At 37.2% G+C, this 22,329-nt stretch overlaps 1 protein-coding gene across 6 annotated transcripts in view; it reads right to left on the reverse strand.

Moving 5' to 3' along the window:
* Nucleotides 1–22,329, reverse strand: part of LOC123547082 (uncharacterized protein ZK1073.1-like) — a 114,690-nt gene that overhangs the window by 45,420 nt on the left and 46,941 nt on the right. For all 6 annotated transcript variants that reach the window (XR_008372422.1, XM_053551371.1, XM_053551370.1 and 3 more), the window contains 4 exons: nt 12,378–12,440; nt 8,130–8,190; nt 5,949–6,035; nt 4,284–4,361 (listed from right to left, as the gene is read on the reverse strand). Coding sequence is in view for 5 of the 6 variants with exons in the window: in XM_053551371.1 (XP_053407346.1) it covers nt 4,284–4,361; nt 5,949–6,035; nt 8,130–8,190; nt 12,378–12,440 (289 nt within the window). In the remaining variant the exon portion in view is untranslated. The remainder of the gene's footprint in view (nt 1–4,283; nt 4,362–5,948; nt 6,036–8,129; nt 8,191–12,377; nt 12,441–22,329) is intronic.

Genomic DNA, 22,329 nt, shown 5'->3' on the forward strand with positions numbered 1-22,329 from the left:
ATGAAAATTGATCAGAATGTTCATCTTGATGATATCTAGGTCAAGTTCGAAACTGGGTCACGTGCAGTCAAAAACTAGGTCAGTAGGTCTAAAAATAGAAAAACCTTGTGACCTCTCTAGAGGCCATATATTTCAAAAGATCTTCATGAAAATTGGTCAGAATGTTCATCTTGATGATATCTAGATCAAGTTCGAAACTGGGTCACATGCGATCAAAAACTAGAAAATGCTTTTGTAAAAAAGCGCATGTCTCCCCCAATGCAAAGTCCTATAGGCAAGAAGTTAATAGGGGTCAGGAGCGAAAGTCAAAGAGACACTGATATTGGCTGCAATAGGGATCATCTACTTGGCATGTCCAGTCATCCCGCTAAATTTCAACACTCTTGGCCTAGTGGTTCTCAAGTCACTGTTCAGGCTCCTGTGACCTTGACCTTTGATCAAGTGACCTCAAAGTAAGTAGGGCTCATCTACTCTGCATGTCCAATCATCCTATTAAGTTTCAACATTGTAGGTCAAGTGGTTCTCAAGTTATTTCCAAAAAATGATTTTACATGGACAGGCCACTGTGACCTTGACCTTTAATAGACTGACCCAAAATCAATAGGGGTCATCTACTCTGCATGTTCAATCATCCTATGAAGTTTCAACATTCTGGATCAAGTGGTTCTCAAGTTATTGATACGAACTGGTTATCAATGTTCAGGCCTCTGTGACCTTGACCTTTAATGGAGTGACCCCAAAAACATTAGGGGTCATTTACTCTGCATGAACAATCATCCTATGAAGTTTCAACATTCTGGGTCGAGAGGTTCTCTAGTTATTGATTGGAAATGGTTTTCCATGTTCAGGCCCCTGTGGCCTTGACCTTTAACAGAGTGACCCTTAAATCGTTAAGGGTCATCTACTCTGCATGACCAATCATCCTATGAAGTTTCATCATTCTGGGTCAAGTGGTTCTCAAGTTACTGACCGAAATGGTTTTCAATGTTCAGGCCCCTGTGACCTTGACCTTTCACAGAGTGACCGCAAAATTGTTAGGGGTCATCTACTCTGCATGAGCAATCATCCTATTAAGTTTCAACATTCTGGGTCAAGTGGTTCTCAAGTTACTGACCGGAAATGGTTTTCAATGTTCAGGCCCCGGTGACCTTGACCTTTAATGGAGTGACCCCAAAATCGATAGGGGTCATCTACTTTGCATGTACAATCATCCTATGAAGTTTCAACATTCTGGGTCAAGTGGTTCTCTAGTTATTGATCGGAAATGATTTTCCATGTTCAGGCCCCTGTGACCTTGACCTTTGATGGAGTGATTCCAAAATCAATAGGGGTCATCTACTCTTCATGATCAATCATCCTATGAAGTTTCAACATTCTGGGTCAAGTGGTTCTCAAGTTATTGATCGGAAATGGTTTTCAATGTTCAGGCCCCTGTGACCTTGACCTTTGACGGAGTGACCCCAAAATCAATAGGGGTCATCTACTCTTCATGGCCAATCATCCTATGAAGTTTCAACATTCTGGGTCAAGTGGTTCTCTAGTTATTGATCGGAAATGGTTTTCAATGTTCAGGCCCCTGTGACCTTGACCTTTGACGGAGTGACCCCAAAAACAATAGGGGTCGTCTACTCCAGCAGCCCTACAACCCTATAAAGTTTGAAGGTTCTAGGTCAAATGGTTCTCCAGTTATTGCTCGGAAATGAAGTGTGACGTACGGACGGACGGACAGAAGGATGGATGGACGGACAGAGCAAAAACAATATGTCTCCTGGGGGAGACATAACTAGGTCAGTAGGTCTAAAAATAGAAAAATATTGTGACCTCTCTAGAGGCCATATATTTCAAAAGATCTTCATGAAAATTGGTCAGAACGTTCACCTGGATGATATCTAGGTCAAGTTCGAAACTGGGTTACGTGCCATCAAAAACTAGGTCAGTAGGTCAAATAATAGAAATACCTTGTGACCTCTCTAAGGCCATATTTTTCAAGGGATCTGTATGAAAGTTGGTCTGAATGTTCATCTTGATGATATCTAGGTCAAGTTCGAAACTGGGTCACACGCCATTAAAAACTAGGTCAGTAGGTCTAAAAATAGAAAAACCTTGTGACCTCTCTAGAGGCCATATATTTCATGAGATCTTCATGAAAATTGGTCAGAATGTTCACCTTGATGATATCTAGATCAAGTTTGAAAGTGGGTCACGTGCCTTGAAAAACTAGGTCAGTAGGTCAAATAATAGAAAAACCTTGGGACCTCTCTAGAGGCCATATTTTTCATGGGATCTGTATGAAAGTTGGTCTGAATGTTCACCTTGATTATATCTAGGTCAAGTTCAAAAGTGGGTTACATGCCTTGAAAAACTAGGTCAGTAGATCAAATAATAGAAAAACCTTGGGACCTCTCTAGAGGCTATATTTTTCATGTGATCTGTATGAAAGTTGGTCTGAATGTTCATTTTGATGATATCTAGGTCAAGTTCGAAACAGGGTCATGTGCGGTCAAAAACTAGGTCAGTAGGTCTAAAAATAGAAAAACCTTGTGACATCTCTAGAGGCCATATTTGTGAATGGATCTTCATGAAAATTGGTCAGAATGTTCATCTTGATGATATCTAGGTCAAGTTCGAAAGTGGTTCACGTGCCTTCAAAAAGTAGGTCAGTAGGTCAAATAATGAAAAAAACGTTGTGACCTCTCTAGAAGCCATATTTTTCATGGGATCTGTATGAAAGTTGGTCTGAATGTTTATCAACTGGGTCATGTGGGAAGAGGTGAGCGATTCAGGACCATCATGGTCCTCTTGTTTTATTATTTGACCTATTGACCTAGTTATTGGTTGCACTTGACCCAGTTTCGAACTTAACCTAGATATCATCAAGGTGAACATTCTGATCAATTTTCATGAAGATCCATTCACAAGTATGGCCTCTAGAGAGGTCACAAGGTCTTTTTATTATTTGACCTACTGACCTAGTTTTTGAAGGCATGTGACCTAGTTTCAAACTCGACCTAGATATCATCAAGTTGAACATTCTGACTAACTTTCATGAAGATCCATTGAAAAGTATGGCCTCTAGAGAGGTCACAAGGTTTTTCTATTTTTAGACCTACTGACCTAGTTTTGGACCAAACGTGACCCAGTTTCGAACTTGACCTAGACATCATCAAGATGAACATTCTGACCAACTTTCATAAAGATCCCATGAAAAATGTGACCTCTAGAGTGGTCACAAGCAAAAGTTTACGCACCGACGGACGCTTTGTGATCACAAAAGCTCACCTTGTCACTTTGTGACATGTGAACTAAAAATAGTATAACAGCGAGACCGTCCAAAAGCAAAAGAAATGTGGTTATCCTGACTTGAAGTGTCCAGTGAAATTTACATCAAAAGTTCAGTAGAAACAAGACAGCCAACAAAACTTTCTATGTCAGCATTCACAAAATTAGTGATATGCCTTATTTAAACATGATCTGCTCATAGTTATTGAAAGAATATTGAAAGAATAAAGTAGAAAATAAACTGATAAAGTACAATGTTACATTATGAGAAAGGGTCAGAAAATTTCGTAAGAACTTGTCTAATACACAGACAAAATTTATAGCCCGATATTTTCACAGCTTAAACAATCATTTCTAGACAATTTAATGTTTGCATCTACGCATAATATAAAGACATTTAATGGCCATCATTTTAAGCCATATTCTAAAATGTATACTAAAATCCCCCAAAAATGCTTAAAACTTAAGCAGAAACTTCAATATGAGAATATCTATATTTACAGAAGATCGTCTGAGGAATTTCAATACCATTTTCTAAGACATTTACAAGAACTTTTCCTGTGCTAAATGGAAGTAATATTTATCTTTAATCATTCAGATTTGTTTTAAAATCCTAATTTTAATTTTTTTTTTCTTATTTTTTTTTTTTTTTGGTTTTGTTGGGTTTATTGTAACATGAATACTGTTTAAGGTCACAGTGACTTTCCAGCTTTTGATGGTGGATGAAGACCCCATGCCCCTCCGTGCATTATATTCAACACCCCGAGTGAGGCTCGAATCAACATCGGTAAGAAAGTCAGAGGCCTTAACCACTAGCCACTGAAGCCCCTTAATTTTAAATGAAACACACTATCAATTTTGTCTTTAAACAAGTTCTTAAGAAACTGCATGGCAATCTATTGAAACTTAATCACATAATTGGCTATAAATTAAAACCCTTAATGCCTTCACATTATATCTTACAACAATTGAATGGGATGTAATGTGAGAGCTTAGATACTTACAGATCCAAATCTGTGAAGCACAAGGTAGGCCTCTGCAGTTGGGTTCATACCTATATGGTCCAACTTCCAGCCAATCACCTATATATACAAAGTATGAGTCATGCTTAAAATTATTTCATTAACTAACATAATACTTGACAACTTGTTTTTATCTGGTTGTTATGTATTTCTTGTAAACTAAAAAACAAGACTTTATAGAATTTGAAGTACCTTTAGAAAAGTGATGAAAAAAAAAACCCACAAAAATTCAGAAAAGATGGCTGATCCAAGATTTAATATTTTAAGAGCAATTACCATTAAAATTAAAGCTCAGAGTAAATCTGACAAAATCTTTCAAACTGTCGTCAAAAGTGAAAATAATATTTGGCTGGCCATGTTTTGTGGGGAGAGATGCCACCTTAAACAATATGCATCAAAGAGATACAGGGATGCTGCAGGTGAATTTTAACACATAACTAGTTGGCAGCTGATGGCACTAATGATTCCCTCAAGATATTAAAACTACTTTATCTTTTGAATCAGAAGTTTTGTTTTAAACAAATTTATTCCTAGTTATGCAAGTTATCAGAAATTGAAGCAATCTTTCTGGAATTTTATCAACATAACAGATGAAGGTAAACATCACTAACTGATTGATTTGGAGGCTGTATTTACCCTCAAAATCAAATTCAAACAACTGAAATTCCCAATGGCTGCTTTTACCAAAATCAGAAAGTTTTACGATAAAAAAAAATTCCAGTGTGCAAATTTTTTACTTAATTTTCAGCCACTTACTATTAGACAAATCAGTGTGATAAACAGTCTAGAAAAAAGCTTTAGCTACCTGTGACAAAAAGAAATGCTTTATGTCTGGTGGTATTATTTACGAAGTCTGTATGACCATTATCATACATACCCATTATACACAAACACACTTATAAACCAAGTAAATGCATCTATATATGGCAAGGGGGGAAAAATGTATCTGCAACCTCTCATAAATCAGACCCTTTCATATCAAACAGAATAGGATTCTTTGCTTAACCTATTGACAAGTCTACTGGTTATATTAGCAGTCCATTTACTGGCTGTAGCACTCGTAATTACTGTAAATCTATAGTGGAAACATTTTAACATTAGCAAACTTTTCACAAAGCTGCCTATCTATGATGAATGTGCTATTCACATTAGCATTCACCCTGAATGAAATATATAAACAGGATGTTATTCTCTGCTTTACTTATTGACAATTCCACTGTTCATATTAGTAGTCTGTTATTACTGGCTGTAACGTTCATCAGCAATCTGGAACAGACATGCTTATACTTAACAAACAGCTTATTCACAATAGAATTACCCTGTCTGTTGTTTTTTTTGCTGCTTCTTTTTTAAGCCATACAATATAATGTGGGTCATAGACTTTGCAGCCTTTAAAATTTGCAGAAAAACCAAGTTAGCCCTCCAAGCAATATTTCTGCCACAGGCTGCCCACTTGGTAGAACCACAGACCTTCCAGAAGGCAACTCAATGGCTTCTTGACAAGATCACACAAGCCAGGCTCAAACACAAAAAGGTGAAAGGCAACTGGTTCAAGTGAACAATCTAACCACTCAGCCATGGAGGCCGCCATTATTCACCCTGAATGACAAATTAACTGTAAGGTAAAAGTCTTATCTCCATTGCTACCTTATCCTTGAGAGATTCCATGAATCCTGCAGTAGTTCCTGTGCAGTGTACCAAACAAATACCCAACACTCTCTTAGGATGGGACATCTGAAATAAATAAACACATGTATGTATAACATCTGCACAACCAAGGCTTATTTCCTGTATCTGCACAGGTTTAAAACTAATCAAACTATCTTTTTGTACACAGAAAGAACCTTTTTTGAACAACAAACTTACATTTTAAAACATAGATAATTTCAATATCTATTAATTCAAGTAGTTTGATTTGTTTAGCCAAGACATTCACATATTGATGAACCTCTCGTTTTTGCATTCATACATGTTTCAGTGTTGCGATCAAAGCCGAATCAGACAGCTAAAAAAATTCAGTTTCAGAGATGATTAAAATTAAATACTGTTTTGGATCTCTTGGTTTATATATGCACAAAAACCAGAAAATGTATGAAGCAATATTTCACACACACAAAAAAATTGTTACAAATTCAGTTGTACCTAAAAGTTGTGTTCAGGGCTGACCGTTTTAATTAAATTGGTTTTTTCCTGGCACTTAGATACTGACCGAGACTGAATGCAGGAGAGATTAATATAACACCTGCCCACAGTTTCACTCTTCATTTGAATTAGCTGTTTTATCTATTCCAGTTGGCAACTTTCCTCTAACACCCATAATAAGAAACAAAGACAAAGAAATGAAACCATTACTTTACAAAGGCTTGGAAACCTCAGAAATTTGATACCATTATTGTCACATTGTCGTGATTTACTGGAAAATAAACATCTTGTTTTAACAAAGATGTGTTCTCAATTTAAAAATCAATTTTTGAACCTGACAATTTCCATGAGAATTATAAAAAAATTTCTGGTAAATTTTATGTGTTAAGAACCCAATTAAGATAATGACACAACCTGTAGTTAGAGAGTTTACTAATGGAAGCAGATGGAATAATTCAGAAATATTGTCAAGAGAGTAATCTACACCTTTAACTTCTATTGACAAAGCAATAAAACTCTTCCAGTTATATTGAGAGAAGTGTAAAAAAACAGACCATATCTCTGTAAGAAGGGGAAAATTACTCTTTAGTGCTGCCATTTTCAGAACGGCTAAAAAGGTAAACATGTCATAACGAGGCAAATACTCACCAACAGCTTAACATTCTCAAAAGTCTCTAACTGAACTAAGTTATCATATGGCATTTTAATCTACAGTGCCTGTAGGTATCCATCTGTTATAAAATGATCATCATGATAACAACAGTATGTATCCTCTGACAGAGAAACAGGCATACAAGTATATACTACCATCTCAAATCATATTACCAAGTGAACAAAATCATCAGTCAAAACATTCAAAAGAAACTGGAGGCTGGAAGAAACTCTCAAGTGCAATAACTGTACACAAAGTTTTCTCTTCCTATGGTAGTAGGGGCCTTCGTGGCAGAGTGGTTAAGGTTGCTGACTCTGAATCAATTGCCCCTCATCAATGTGGATTCGAGCCTCACTCGGGGCGTTGAATTCTTCATGTGAGGAAGCCATCCAGCTGGCTTACAGAAGGTTGGTGGTTCTACCCAGGTGCCCCCCACCCGTGATTAAATAATGCACAGTAGGGCACCTGGGGTCTTCTTACACCTATTGACCAGGTGCTCTTGATACATCCACAAATGCCCATGTTAAAATAAGTGTACAAAAAAAACCCCATGTAAACGTTTTTCTAAGATAAAACCTGTTTCTGGTGTACAAAATTGTCCTAGGTTACAATTCACTACTGGTTGTACTACTTCTTTGCAAGATGTTACAGCAAAGTAAAAAAAGACATGTGTCAATGTCTGAACTTCATTTTAACACACAATTAAACAAAGATTAATTTCACTTACAAGGCAAATGCCTCCGCAATTTGCATTTTTAATATGCATCTCATCTGTCGGTATTCCAAGATACCACTGACACTGCAAGCATTCCCTGATAAATCTTAATTTTCTTTGGTTATATGAAACGGGACTCTTTGCTTCTATTATGTGGAAATTTTCAATGAATAATTGACTGGAGAAATGCTACATGAAATAAAATAATTATAAGATCTAACTGTTGTGTGTGTTCAACAAGTCTGGGCAATGAATGCTTGTTTAGTATTTCTAGTTTGAAAGTCACAGAAACATTTTTACTCAGTGGATGTATACTTACAGCAAACCTTGCAATAATGTTTGCACCAGCTCCTTCTCCCAGACCTACAACATTCTTCACACTGCAAAGACAATCACATCAAAACATCATCATATAATTGATGTAACCACATGTTATCCCTATTTGAAATTACGGAAAATTTAAAACTAGTCCACTATGAACATGTAAGGCAAGAAAATAGATTGATAACTAGGTTCTTTCTTAGTTAAGATTCATACCGTCTAGACTTTAATCCAACAAACTTAAGTTCTATCAAATAATCTCCCTTCACTTCAGAAAGTTGGCAGGTCCTCGCAAATTAACCTCTACATATAACTATATAAATTTATTACAAACTCATTTTAAAACTCAGTTAAGTTTCAATGGAACCTGAAACGTCAATATTTTTCCATCCTTACATTCAAATTTCATATCAGTTGTTTGACGTCATTTGTGACGTCAGTTTCATGTATGCGGTCGTGTATAAAATTCTTTAACGACGATACTTTCAATTTCGCTCAGGCTTAATAACAAACTTGAATCATTTATATAATAATTTTAAGTGTAAATTCGTATGTAATAAAACGATTATTAGATTTACAGTGGGAAAAATGCTCTTCTTCTTTTGCAGAATAATATTTCGCTCCTAAAGTCGCGCAATATTTCCGCTGCAGAACTTGTGCATATTTCTCAACACAGATGTAACTAGAGCTGTCACAGGAGTGATGAATTATACCCCCACAATACGGCCTTGTCACAAAAGTAAGCCAATGTCAACGTCGAACTGGTTCTATATTTGATGATGTTACACCTGTGTATCAAAAATGATTTAAATCTGTCAACCCTATAATGAGTCCAGAAACCATGAGTTTGGCAAATTTTAAGTTGGAAAAGGGCCATAACTCCGTAAAAAAAACTGGTGGTTTGTAACCAAAGTCGAACTTTACCTGTATTTTATGATGTTATACCTGTGTAGTCGTAAGTGACCACTGCATCAAATGTATTCTTCGACAAAAGTATTTTCTAGTTATTTGGCAAAAAAAGTTCTACTGTTCTGGGTCAATGTAACCTTGACCTTTGACCTACTGATCTCAAAATCAATAGGGGTCATCTGCTGGTCATGACTAACTTCCCTATTAGTTTTGTGATCCTAGGCCCAAGCGCTCTAAAGTTATCGTCCGAAAACCATTTAACTGTTTCGGGCCACTGTGACCTTGACCTTTGACCTACTGACCTCAAAATCAATAGGAGTCATCTGCTGGTCATGAACAAACTTCCCATCAACTTTCATGATCCTAGGCCAAAGCATTCTCAAGTTATTGTCCGGAAACGGTTTTACTGTTCTGGGTCACTGTGACCTTGACCTTTGACCTACTGACCTCAAAATCAATAGGGGTCATCTGCTGGTCATGACCAACCTCCCTTCAATGTTAATGATCCTAGGCTAAAGCGTTCTCAAGTTATCATCCGGAAACGGGTCATTGTGATCTTAACCTTCGACCTACTGACCTAAAAGTCGAACTTGACCTGTATTTTATGATGTTACACATGTGTACCAAAAATTATTTAAATCTGTCAAGCCTTTCATGAGTTACTGTCCAGAAACCATGAAAACCAACAGACCGACCGACCAACCAACCATGCTCACTCCTATAAACCCCCTCCCCCAACCCTACAAACGAATAATAACCTATAAATATATATAGATCAAGATTATTTAAATTTCTATAAACAGGATTCGAACTCTTCGCCTCCATTTAAGGATGCATACACCATACCAGGGCACAATTCTCTTACAGAAACTCAATTCATCACCTTTCTGAATTTTGAAATCACGACTTTTACCACAAAGGTACATTATCTTACTTATGCTTTTGTTTCAAAAGGAAGAGTACTATATTAGCAACTGTTATGCCTTAATTTAATTTAGAACTATGAATGTTTTCCGTCTTCCTAACCCAATAATTGAACAAATGGAGCTGGCAGATATGTGTAACAGACTATTGGGGATTAGAATACTGGAAAGCAATCACTCTGACATGACTCAGTCTGTCTGAACATCAGCTTGCTTCTGTTGTGGAATGTCCAATCAAATAATATGGTATTTTACACTTGTAGTTTTAAGAATGTGATAATGCAAGCATGTTTATCTTATACAGATCATATCCCTGGTTTAAGTAAGCCACCCTACTGACCTATATATACAATGGCCTGAAAAGGAATTAACTGGATATAATTATCTCAAGAATCAAGGTCATCTTAAACAAATTTGAAGATGATGCTTATTTTACATATCATTCTATACTTTATAACACAATCAGGAATGTGCTGATTAATTACGGCATTGATGACTCATGATTAAATGTTCCATGATGTGATCGCTAAGAAAATTTTTTGTCATTGACAAATTTTGACATGCTAATAATGCCTATTAATGTGTATGTAGACTGATTTCTAATTGGACAGAATTCTAACAACTGGGCATTGTGTTCAAAATGAATAAAAAATCTGGAATTATGTTAATATATATATTAATTTGCCCAAAATCAAAATCACACGGCAGTATGAAAGACAGCTATATCCCCCAGAGCTGATACGGATAGTGAAAGGGTTGATGGTATTGGGTGGAAACATTAAACATTTGAGTTGTGACATTGACCTTGAGCTGGCATGGGTGAATTTTGAGTTCTACACATTGTCTTGATAAGGGGAATATTACAGCCAAGTTTCATGAAAATCCTTTAAGAGGTTTAGGAGATATAGAGCGGACACAAAATGGAAGGCTCAAACCTTTGACCTTGAGTTGTGACATTGATCTTAAGCCTACATGGCTTACTCAATAGTTCTGCACATTGTCTTGATGATGTGATCATTCGACACAAGTTTTATGAAAATCCTTCAAAGGGTTTAGGAGATACAGAGCGGACACAAAATGGAAGGCTCAAACCTTTGACCTTGAGTTGTGACCTTGACCTTCAGCTGACATGGCTGACTCATGAGTTCTGCACATTGTTTTGATGAGGTAATCATTTGACCCAAGTTTCATGAAATTCCTTCAAGGGGTTAAGAAGATGTGACAGAGCAGGTTCAAACCTTTGACCTTGAGTTGTGACCTTGACCTTGAGCCGATATGGCTGACTCACGAGTTCTGTACATTGTCATTTGAGCCAAGTTTCATGAAAATCCTTCAAGGGGTTTAGGAGATACAGAGCAGACACAAAATAGAAGGTTCAAACCTTTGACCTCAAGTTGTGACCTTGACCTTGAGTTGACATGGCTGACTCATGAGTTCTACACATCGTCTTGATGAGGTGATCATTTGACCCAAGTTTCATGAAAATCCTTCAAGGGGTTTAGGAGATACAGAGTGGACACAAAATGGAAGGCTCAAACCTTTGACCTTGAGTTGTGATCTTGACCATGATCCGGCATGGCTGACTCATGAGTTCTGCACATCGTCTTGATGAGGTAATCATTAAATTTTGGCCCAAGTTTAATGCAAATCCTTCAAGGGGTTTAGGAGATACAGCGCGGACACAAAAATTTACGGACTGACGGAAGGACAGAGACCATTCCTAAACCCCACCACAACTCATGGCAGGAGATTAAAAAAGTTTAGCTCTTTAACTGATTTTGACCAGAAATGTCACATCCAATTTTCGTCATGATTAATCAGTGATCAGGCCACATTGTGAACGGATTAATAAACATGGAAATTTTGACTGAATCCCAACACTAATTGCAGCAGTATGAGAAATAGCCACATTTAAAACTTTGAGGAACCATGATCTTTGACCTTTGTGACCTTGACCACAGACCTTGCAAAATATGTTGTCTTGATGCAGAATTAATGCTAGATAAACATCTTTCCACCAGTTCAGATATAGAGAAAGCAGGAAATAAAGCTATTTGACCTCTGACATCAGTTTGGCCTCGACACCAGACCTAGTGGTCTAGGTCATGTGCGTATCTTGTTTTATCATCATTGCAAATACCTAAACACATGTATTCAAAAATCTGCACAACAATTTCAGATATGCCTCTGGAAATAAAAAACAAAAAAACAGACTGTTCATCTGTAACATAGCCTCTAGATACAATGGAGAATAACAAATTATACTAAATTCAGTCAAGATCCAACCAGCTATGTTATACATACTTCAGTAAAAACATTCAAAAGTCTACAGCTTTGATTCTGTTCACAAGTTTAGTTCAATTTATTATGTATAACTTTGCAACTAAACTGAATATTTTGTTGTTTATACTTACTCTAACTGATCTAAAACACATACAAGATCTTCACCAAGACTCTGCATACTCGGAAACGTGTAACTGAAAAAAACAAATTTCATGAAATGAATATTCATTCAATGCAACTGAAATGTTTTTTAATCATATTTTACATCGATATATTCACAAGTGCTGTACTTATAATGCCAAGTTTGATGCTTCACATTTAAATATTAAATAACATCAATATGCAAACAAATCTGTCTAACAGGAAAATAAAGGCAGACAGTGTCTGAATTTTCAGTAATAATGACCACAACATGTATATTTCTAAGAACATATGACTTTTATTGCTGAAATAAAAACTTGGAAATACATGATAATTTACCACAACATGCAATGCCTTTGCCCAGGTCTGTAACAGAAGTGTTATTTGTGGCAAACAAATGTGTTAAACAGGGCTAAATATTTCTTATAACCAAATCCCAAGGTCAGCAGCTCTTTAAGTTCCCTGCATATGATTCTATTCCATGTGTTAGTAAATTCTATAAAGCCATTTCTTTTTTAAAATATGTGAGAATTAGGCCCATAACGTTGCATGGACTTTAAACCCCTAAAAATTCAAACTGTAAAGTATCTAAATAATGGAACTTTCTGTAATACAAAAAGTATATCTGCTATGTAGATATTATACATTCATGCCAAGTTTCTTTAAAATATTTCCAAGATTAACAAGTCTACAGCAAAAAGAAATTCAGCATGTCTAACTCTTGTTTAAATTTCAGCCTAAAAACCTTCTTGAATGTGGGGCCCTAAGTTTAAACTGTTTGTTTTCCCTCTGAGGCTAGCTAGAAGCTGTAAAAATGTTTTTGTTGTAGACTATTAAATGATACAGGCAATACTTCTTTCCTTATAAAGTTTATTGATTGTGTAAACAGAATTATATTTACTTTTTCTTTCTTTGTGATTCTTAACAAAATCCTCCTCAAGTTTACAATGGCAACTAATAAATCAAATATATCATTAATCAAATCAATGTTAGGTTGTGTGGTAGTATGATTTTGTCCACTTTTCTTAAATTAAGCAGTATGAACTTGTCTTTGTAGTTTGCCCGGCAATTTCCTTGTCTAGCACTGCTGAAGGTGTCAACTGCATGGTGCCGACTTGTTGACGCTAGCCAATAAATATTGAAGAACAAACATGATTTATAACGTTTCAATAACTCGCTATACTCCAGCTAGTAATAAACATTCATTTAAACATTACAATGAGCCGCGCCATGAGAAAACCAACATGGTGCATTTGCAACCAGCATCCGCACAGTCTGGTCAGGATCCATGCTGTTCGCTAATGGTTTCTCTAATTGCAATAGCTAGTTTGAAAGTGAACAGTATGGATCCTGACCAGACTGTGCGGATGCGCAGGCTGATCTGAATCCTTGCTGGTCACAAACGCACTATGCTGGTTTTCTCATGGTGTGGCTCATATTCTTTCTCACTGACTAAAATTCATTATAGAATTTCTTCTCAATTGGGAAAATAGATATTAACCTGACTGCACAATTTTTTTATATTGATTAGTGCATTCCCTCATACAACACAAAGAACAATTTATTGTCACCAAACAACATCAGGTCTTATTTCTCAGAATACTATTTTATTACATTTTCAACCATAAAACTTCTATTATTTTGCAACATCAATCCGAATTCACATGCAAACCAAAAATCATATAATTTAGGCAATTTAACCAAGTTATAACATTTCTAGATCAGAACTAGAAAATGCTTTTGTAAAAAAGCGCATGTCTCCCCCAATGCAAAGTCCGATAGGCAAGAAGTCAATAGGGGTCAGGAGCGAAAGTCAAAGAGACACTGATGGTTGACTGCAATAGGGATCATCTACTTGGCATGTCCAGTCATCCCGCTAAATTTCAACACTCTTGGCCTAGTGGTTCTCAAGTCACTGTTCAGGCTCCTGTGACCTTTGATCAAGTGACCTCAAAATAAATAGGGGTCATCTACTCTGCATGTCCAATCATCCTATTAAGTTTCAACATTGTAGGTCAAGTGGTTCTCAAGTTATTTCCAAAAAATGATTTTACATGAACAGGCCACTGTGACCTTGACCTTTAATAGACTGACCCCAAAATCAGTAGGGGTCATCTACTCTGCATGTTCAATCATCCTATGAAGTTTCAACATTCTGGGTCAAGTGGTTCTCAAGTTATTGATCAGAACTGGTTATCAATGTTCAGGCCTCTGTGACCTTGACCTTTAACGGAGTGACCCCAAAAACAATAGGGGTCATTTACTCTGCATGAACAATCATCCTATGAAGTTTCAACATTCTGGGTCAAGTGGTTCTCTAGTTATTGATTGGAAATGGTTTTCCATGTTCAGGCCCCTGTGGCCTTGACCTTTAACAGAGTGACCCTAAAATCGTTAGGGGTCATCTACTCTGCATGAACAATCATCCTATGAAGTTTCATCATTCTGGGTCAAGTGGTTCTCAAGTTACTGACCGGAAATGGTTTTCAATGTTCAGGCCCCTGTGACCTTGACCTTTCACAGAGTGACCCTAAAATCGTTAGGGGTCATCTACTCTGCATGACCAATCATCCTATGAAGTTTCATCATTCTGGGTCAAGTGGTTCTCAAGTTACTGACCGGAAATGGTTTTCAATGTTCAGGCCCCTGTGACCTTGACCTTTCACAGAGTGACCCTAAAATCGTTAGGGGTCATCTACTCTGCATGACCAATCATCCTATTAAGTTTCAACATTCTGGGTCAAGTGGTTCTCAAGTTACTGACCGGAAATGGTTTTCAATGTTCAGGCCCCGGTGACCTTGACCTTTAATGGAGTGACCGCAAAATCGATAGGGGTCATCTACTTTGCATGTTCAATCATCCTACGAAGTTTCAACATTCTGGGTCACGTGGTTCTTTAGTTATTGATCGGAAATGGTTTTCCATGTTCAGCCCCCTGTGACCTTGACCTTTGATGGAGTGACCCCAAAATCAATAGGGGTCATCTACTCCTCATGATCAATCATCCTATGAAGTTTCAACAATCTGGGTTAAGTGGTTCTCTAGTTATTGATCGGAAATGGTTTTCAATGTTCAGGCCCCTGTGACCTTGACCTTTGACGGAGTGACCCCAAAATCAATAGGGGTCATCTACTCTTCATGGCCAATCATCCTATGAAGTTTCAACATTCTGGGTCAAGTGGTTCTCTAGTTATTGATCGGAAATGGTTTTCAATGTTCAGGCCCCTGTGACCTTGACCTTTGACTGAGTGACCCCAAAACAATAGGGGTCGTCTACTCCAGCAGCCCTACAACCCTATGAAGTTTGAAGGTTCTAGGTCAAATGGTTCTCCACTTATTGCTCGGAAATGAAGTGTGACGTACGGACGGACGGAAGGACGGACAGGGCAAAAACAATATGTCTCTTGGGGGAGACATAATGATGCATAAATAAGATATTGTGGATTATGCCTTTATGTCTGCCTTTAAGTCTATCGGCATAATCTATTAACTGTTATACTACAAAACGGGAGTGGTAAATAGATAATAAATCTGGTGAAAATGCATCAAACTATTCAAGAAGAGATGTTGTTTTGATGGTTTCCATACTTTCATTTGCAGCGATTTTGTGTTAACTGTTGAACAAAAGTAACGATTATCAAAGCAAAATATACCCTCTATAAATTCATATATTAATATGACTGTTCTGTTTCACTGCATCAATTTATTCCATGCATTATCTGAAACAAAATCTGAATCTAAACTGTTTAAATTGACTTAACATTGATAAGAACAAGAGCTGTCCGTAAGATAGCCAAGCTCGACTATTCGAAATATTGTCCCAGAAGCAGGAAAATATTACCCAAAAAGGTTAAATATCAAGAGTTTTAAGTTCAAAAGGGGGAATAATTTGACCAAAATGCATATCAGAGTTATGGGACTTGATCCAGTGAGGTTAGTAATTGATCTAGAAAAAGAAAAAGTAAGTTTCAAATCTATATGCCTTTTAGTAATAGCTGTATGTACTTGCACGCAAAACTTTAACCAGAATTTGCTAAGTCCAAAAGGGGACATAATTTGGCCAAAATGAAGGTCAGAGTTATGGGACTTGCTGCTATCAACTAGATTTATAACCCCGAAGACACATGTGAAGTTTCAAATCAATATCTGCACTGGTTTTGGAGATAATAACTTGCATGTAAAACTTTAACCAAAATTTTCTAAGTCTATAAGGGGGCATAATTTGCTCAAAAAACATGTCAGAGTAATGGGACTTGACCCAGTGAGGTTGGTAATTGATCTAGAAAAAGAAAAAATAGGTTTCAAATCTATATGCCTTTTAGAAAAAGCTGTATTTACTTGCACGCAAAACTTTAACCAGAATTTTCTAAGTCCAAAAGGGGGCATAATTTGGCCAAAATGAAGGTCAGAGTTATGGGACTTGCTGCTATCAACTAGATTTATAACCCCGAAGACACATGTGAAGTTTCAAATCAATATCTGCATTAGTTTTGGAGATAGTAACTTGCATGTAAAACTTTAACCAAAATTTTCTAAGTCTAAAAGGGGGCATAATTTGCTCAAAATACATGTCAGAGTTATGGGTCTTGACCCAGTGAGGTTGGTAATTGATCTAGAAAAAGAAAAAATAAGTTTCAAATCTATATGCCTTTTAGAAATAGCTGTATGTACTTGCACGCAAAACTTTAACCAGAATTTTCTAAGTCCAAAAGGGGGCATAATTTGGCCAAAATGAAAGTCAGAGTTATGGGACTTGCTGCTATCAACTAGTTTTATAACCCGGAAGACACATGTGAAGTTTCAAATCAATATCTGCATTAGTTTTGGAGATAGTAACTTGCATGTAAAACTTTAACCAAAATTTTCTAAGTCCAAAAGGGGGCATAATTTGCTCAAAATACATGTCAGAGTTATGGGACTTGACCAAGAGAGGTTGGTAATTGACCTAGAAAAAGACAAGAGGACCATGATGGTCCTGAATCGCTCACCTCTTCCCACATGACCCAGTTTTAAGTATGACATCGTTTTTTTTTCTATTTTTAGACCTACTGACCTAGTTTTTGACAGCACGTGACCCAGTTTCGAACTTGACCTAGATATCATCAAGATGAACATTCAGACCAACTTTCATACAGATCCCATGAAAGATATGGCCTTTAGAGAGGTCACAAGGTTTTTCTATTATTTGACCTACTGACCTAGTTTTTGATGGCACGTGACCGAGTTTCGAACTTGACCTAGATATCATCAAGGTGAATGTTCTGACCAATTTTCATGAAGATCTTTTGAAATATATGGCCTCTAGAGAGGTCACAAGGTTTTTCTATTTTTAGACCTACTGACCTAGTTTTTGAAGGCACGTGACCCAGTTTCGAACTTGACCTAGATATCATCAAGATGAACATTCTGATCAACTTTCATAAAGATCCCATGAAAAATGTGACCTCTAGAGTGGTCACAAGGTTTTTCTATTTTTAGACCTACTGACCTAGTTTTTGACCGCACGTAACCCAGTTTCGAACTTGACCTAGAAATCATCAAGATGAACATTCTGACCAACTTTCATGAAGATCCCATGAAAAATGTGACCTCTAGAGTGGTCACAAGGTTTTTCTATTTTTAGACCTACTGACCTAGTTTTTGAAGGCACGTGACCCAGTTTCGAACTTGACCTAGATATCATCAAGATGAACATTCTGACCAATTTTCATAAAGATCCCATGAAAAATGTGACCTCTAGAGTGGTCACAAGGTTTTTCTATTTTTAGACCTACTGACCTAGTTTTTGAAGGCACGTGACCCAGTTTCGAACTTGACCTAGATATCATCAAGATGAACATTCTGACCAACTTTCATAAAGATCCCATGAAAAATGTGACCTCTAGAGCGGTCACAAGGTTTTTCTATTTTTAGACCTACTGACCTAGTTTTTGACTGCACGTGACCCAGTTTCAAACTTGACCTAGATATCATCAAGATGAACATTCTGACCAACTTTCATGAAGATCCCATGAAAAATGTGACTTCTAGAGCGATCACAAGGTTTTTCTATTTTTAGACCTACTGACCTAGTTTTTGACCGCACGTGACCCAGTTTCGAACCTGACCTAGATATCATCAAGATAAACATTCTGACCAACTTTCATAAAGATCCCATGAAAAATGTGACCTCTAAAGTGGTCACAAGGTTTTTCTATTTTTAGACCTACTGACCTAGTTTTTGACTGCACGTGACCCAGTTTCGAACTTGTCCTAGATATCATCAAGATGAACATTCTGACCAACTTTCATGAAGATCCCATGAAAAATGTGACCTCTAGAGTGGTCACAAGGTTTTTCTATTTTTAGACCTACTGACCTAGTTTTTGACCGCACATGACCCAGTTTCGAACTTGACCTAGATATCATCAAGTTGAACATTCTGACCAACTTTCATGAAGATCCCATGAAAAATGTGACCTCTAGAGTGGTCACAAGGTTTTTCTATTTTTAGACCTACTGACCTAGTTTTTGACCGCACGTGACCCAGTTTCGAACTTGACCTAGATATTATCAAGATGAACATTCTGACCAACTTTCATGAAGATCCCATGAAAAATGTGACCTCTAGAGTGGTCACAAGGTTTTTCTATTTTTAGACCTACTGACCTAGTTTTTGACCGCACGTGTCCCAGTTTCGAACTTGACCTCGATATCATCAAGATGAACATTCTGACCAATTTTCATGAAGATCCCATGAAAAATGTGACCTCTAGAGTGGTCACAAGGTTTTTCTATTTTTAGACCTACTGACCTAGTTTTTGACCGCACGTGACCCAGTTTCGAACTTGACCTAGATATCATCAAGATGAACATTCTGACCAACTTTCATGAAGATCCCATGAAAAATGTGACCTCTAGAGTGGTCACAAGGTTTTTCTATTTTTAGACCTACTGACCTAGTTTTTGACCGCACATGACCCAGTTTCGAACTTGACCTAGATATCATCAAGATGAACATTCTGACCAATTTTCATAAAGATCCCATGAAAAATGTGACCTCTAGAGTGGTCACAAGCAAAAAGTTTACGGACGGACGGACGCACAGACGGACGGACGGACGACGGACGACGGACACTGCGCGATCACAAAAGCTCACCTTGTCACTTTGTGACAGGTGAGCTAAAAAAATAAGTTTCAAAGCTATATGCCTTTAATTGATGGCTGTATGTACTTGCATGCAAAAACTTAACCAAGGTGTGACGCCGACGCCGACGCCAGGGTGAGTAGAATAGCTAGACTATTCTTTGAATAGTCGAGCTAAAAATTATTTGTTGTAGAAGTGTTTTTACAAGATGCAATGATATTTAATAACAATACTTCTGGCAAAGTTTGGTAAACATCAATGACAATGCAACAAATAAGTGTGTTACACAGACTAATGCATGGAAATATATTATTACAACATCCTATTACCATTTGTTAGAAAAGTATGCCCATCTATACAGTACTGACAAACAATTAAAGCCATCAGTTATTTTATTCTTTCTTACAACACATGATCAGGGTGATCACATTGCCGTCTCTGGCTTTGATTACCCAGTAATTATTAAACTAGAGCTATCACAAAAGGTGATTAACATCTCTAGCACACGCTTTGATAAGCAGGGTAGCCAACCCATATGACTCTTTAATATTGTACACACAGGGAAAACCGCTCGATTCCGGCAACATTTTTGTTTGTAACTTCCTTGATACTTGATGGATTATGATAAAATAAAAACGCCGTAGACACAAAAACTAGTGCTTTCTTTGGCACAAAATGTCTGCCAATCTTAATCAATACTGCCTTCCAACCATTTGCCCGAAACCAAAAAATATGTATCAAGAATTTCAGTTTGACAGTTTCTGGTGAGGAAGGCACTCATTTTTCTGTCTGTCGCTTTTTATTTTATTTAAATCTGTTTAAGAAAATCATAAGTAAAAATTTTGCCTGAATCAAGCAATTTTCCCCTGTGCAGGGTTCTGCCGAGGCCGCGATATCGTGGAATTCTCCAGTGAAAATTATAAATGTTGCACTAAAATTGGTTTAGAAGCGTCAGTTGTCGCATTACAAACATTTTGGGGACAAATGGGCGTATGGGATGACTGGAACTGAGTAAAAATCGTTCATTTTTCTTCCGTATCCGAGTAGAAGAATTTCCCGCAAAAACGTCATTTTGATCAACAATGGACAATTTTATTCTACATTTACAAGAAAAACATTCAGTCTAATGATTAACGGCCTAGAACTCCATGTCGCTTCATAAAAAACCCCATAGACCACACAAACCCGATGTTTTTATTTGTTCTCCACCCACTGTCTTGGCAGGTGAAATTGAAAGTGTGTCCATTGACAGCTTAAAATCTGTCGACAATTCCACACTGCTTGTCTCCAAATGCGTCACAAAATCAAATCACAAAGGGTGCAGAAAATTCGGATGAAGCCAAAAAGGAAAGTGACCCCAAATTTCAGGAGAGTTTATTTAAAGAGTATCAATGGTTGGATACAATGAAGACTTCAATTTTAGTAATGTTACAACGTACTATCAAAAGTCCCCAAGATTTTGAAGATGCATATCCCCACATATTTTATACCAAGGGGACATGTGTCCTCACCATTTTTGATCCTCGGCAGAACCCTGCCCTGTGTACGATACCGAAAAGTCAAGTGGGTTAGCCACCCTGATAATGAAATTTTAGTGCTTTTCATTTGTCTTGATGAATTAAACAACTGGTTCTAGATTCAATGGTTTAGCAGATATAGAATTAATGGACATGAAATAAAGTTATTTGACTTCAAAGTGTAACCTTGACCTTGGGTCAATTTGGTTGTGCATACAGCAACTTAAAGAGGTTAACATTTTTATGTTAGTTTTACCTGTCTGAGAATCTTTCTCCTAATTTAAAAGATCCCATGTGGACATGTGTATAAAAGCTATTTGTCCTCTTAGTGTGAATGTGTCTCTTATCACAAAGGTAAATATTTATAGGTAGTAGTTTCAGAACTCACTGACCATATTTTTTAGATATGCCTCCAAGAACGAGCAGTCCTGCTGGTGTAATTCAATTCATATAACTAGAGCTGCTTTTGAGAAACGTGCATGTCTCCCACAATTGCAATTCCCAATCAGACTTTCAGAGCTTTGATTATCAAAAACAATGTTTCACAGGCCATAATTCCAAAGTGCCTGAGCCGATTTGTCTAGTTTTCGAACTTGGCCGAGGCCTTATGGTCAAACACATTTTGTTCTAGTTTGCTGCAGATCAGATGAGAACTGTTCGACTTAGAGCGTGGACAAGAAACACAGACAGACACACAGACAGACAGGAGTAAATCAATATGTCTCCCACACCACTGTGTGGTGGGAGACATAATTAATGAACAGGCCGGTTGAATTATTGTCCAAACTGAAGGTAGTAAGCCCAAATGTTGATTCTTTAAGTTTTTGTGGTCAAAAACAAAATCAACAAGCAAATTCGATGAATTGGTATCCCCCGCCGAAAGGGTTTGTGATGAGGAATGGCAAAACAATATATCAGGCAAAAAGTTAAGGATGTTACTTTAGAGGCAAATAATTTCATTAGTCAAAATCAATTTAACAGAAAACTGGTGGTGGTGGTGGGGGGGGGGGGGGGGGGGGGTGACTGGGTGAGGGTACAAAACATCACATGTTGATCAAGGTTTGAAAAAAAAAGTAATAAAAAAGAATGAAAAAAAAAATTCTTTTTTTTTTTTTTTGGAGGGGGGGGGGGGGGGGGGGGGGGGGGGGGGGGTGACCATGGCAAGGTGGTGACCAGGTGTAGGTACACAACTTCACATGTCTATAATAAATGTTCATGAAAAAAGAATGAAAGAAGTTTAATGAAATTTTACCAATTGGTTGGTTTGTTATGTACAAACCTGTAGATTTTTAAACAAT

This window comes from Mercenaria mercenaria, chromosome 9, assembly GCF_021730395.1.
Source record: "Mercenaria mercenaria strain notata chromosome 9, MADL_Memer_1, whole genome shotgun sequence".
Taxonomy (NCBI): Eukaryota; Metazoa; Mollusca; class Bivalvia; order Venerida; family Veneridae; genus Mercenaria; species Mercenaria mercenaria.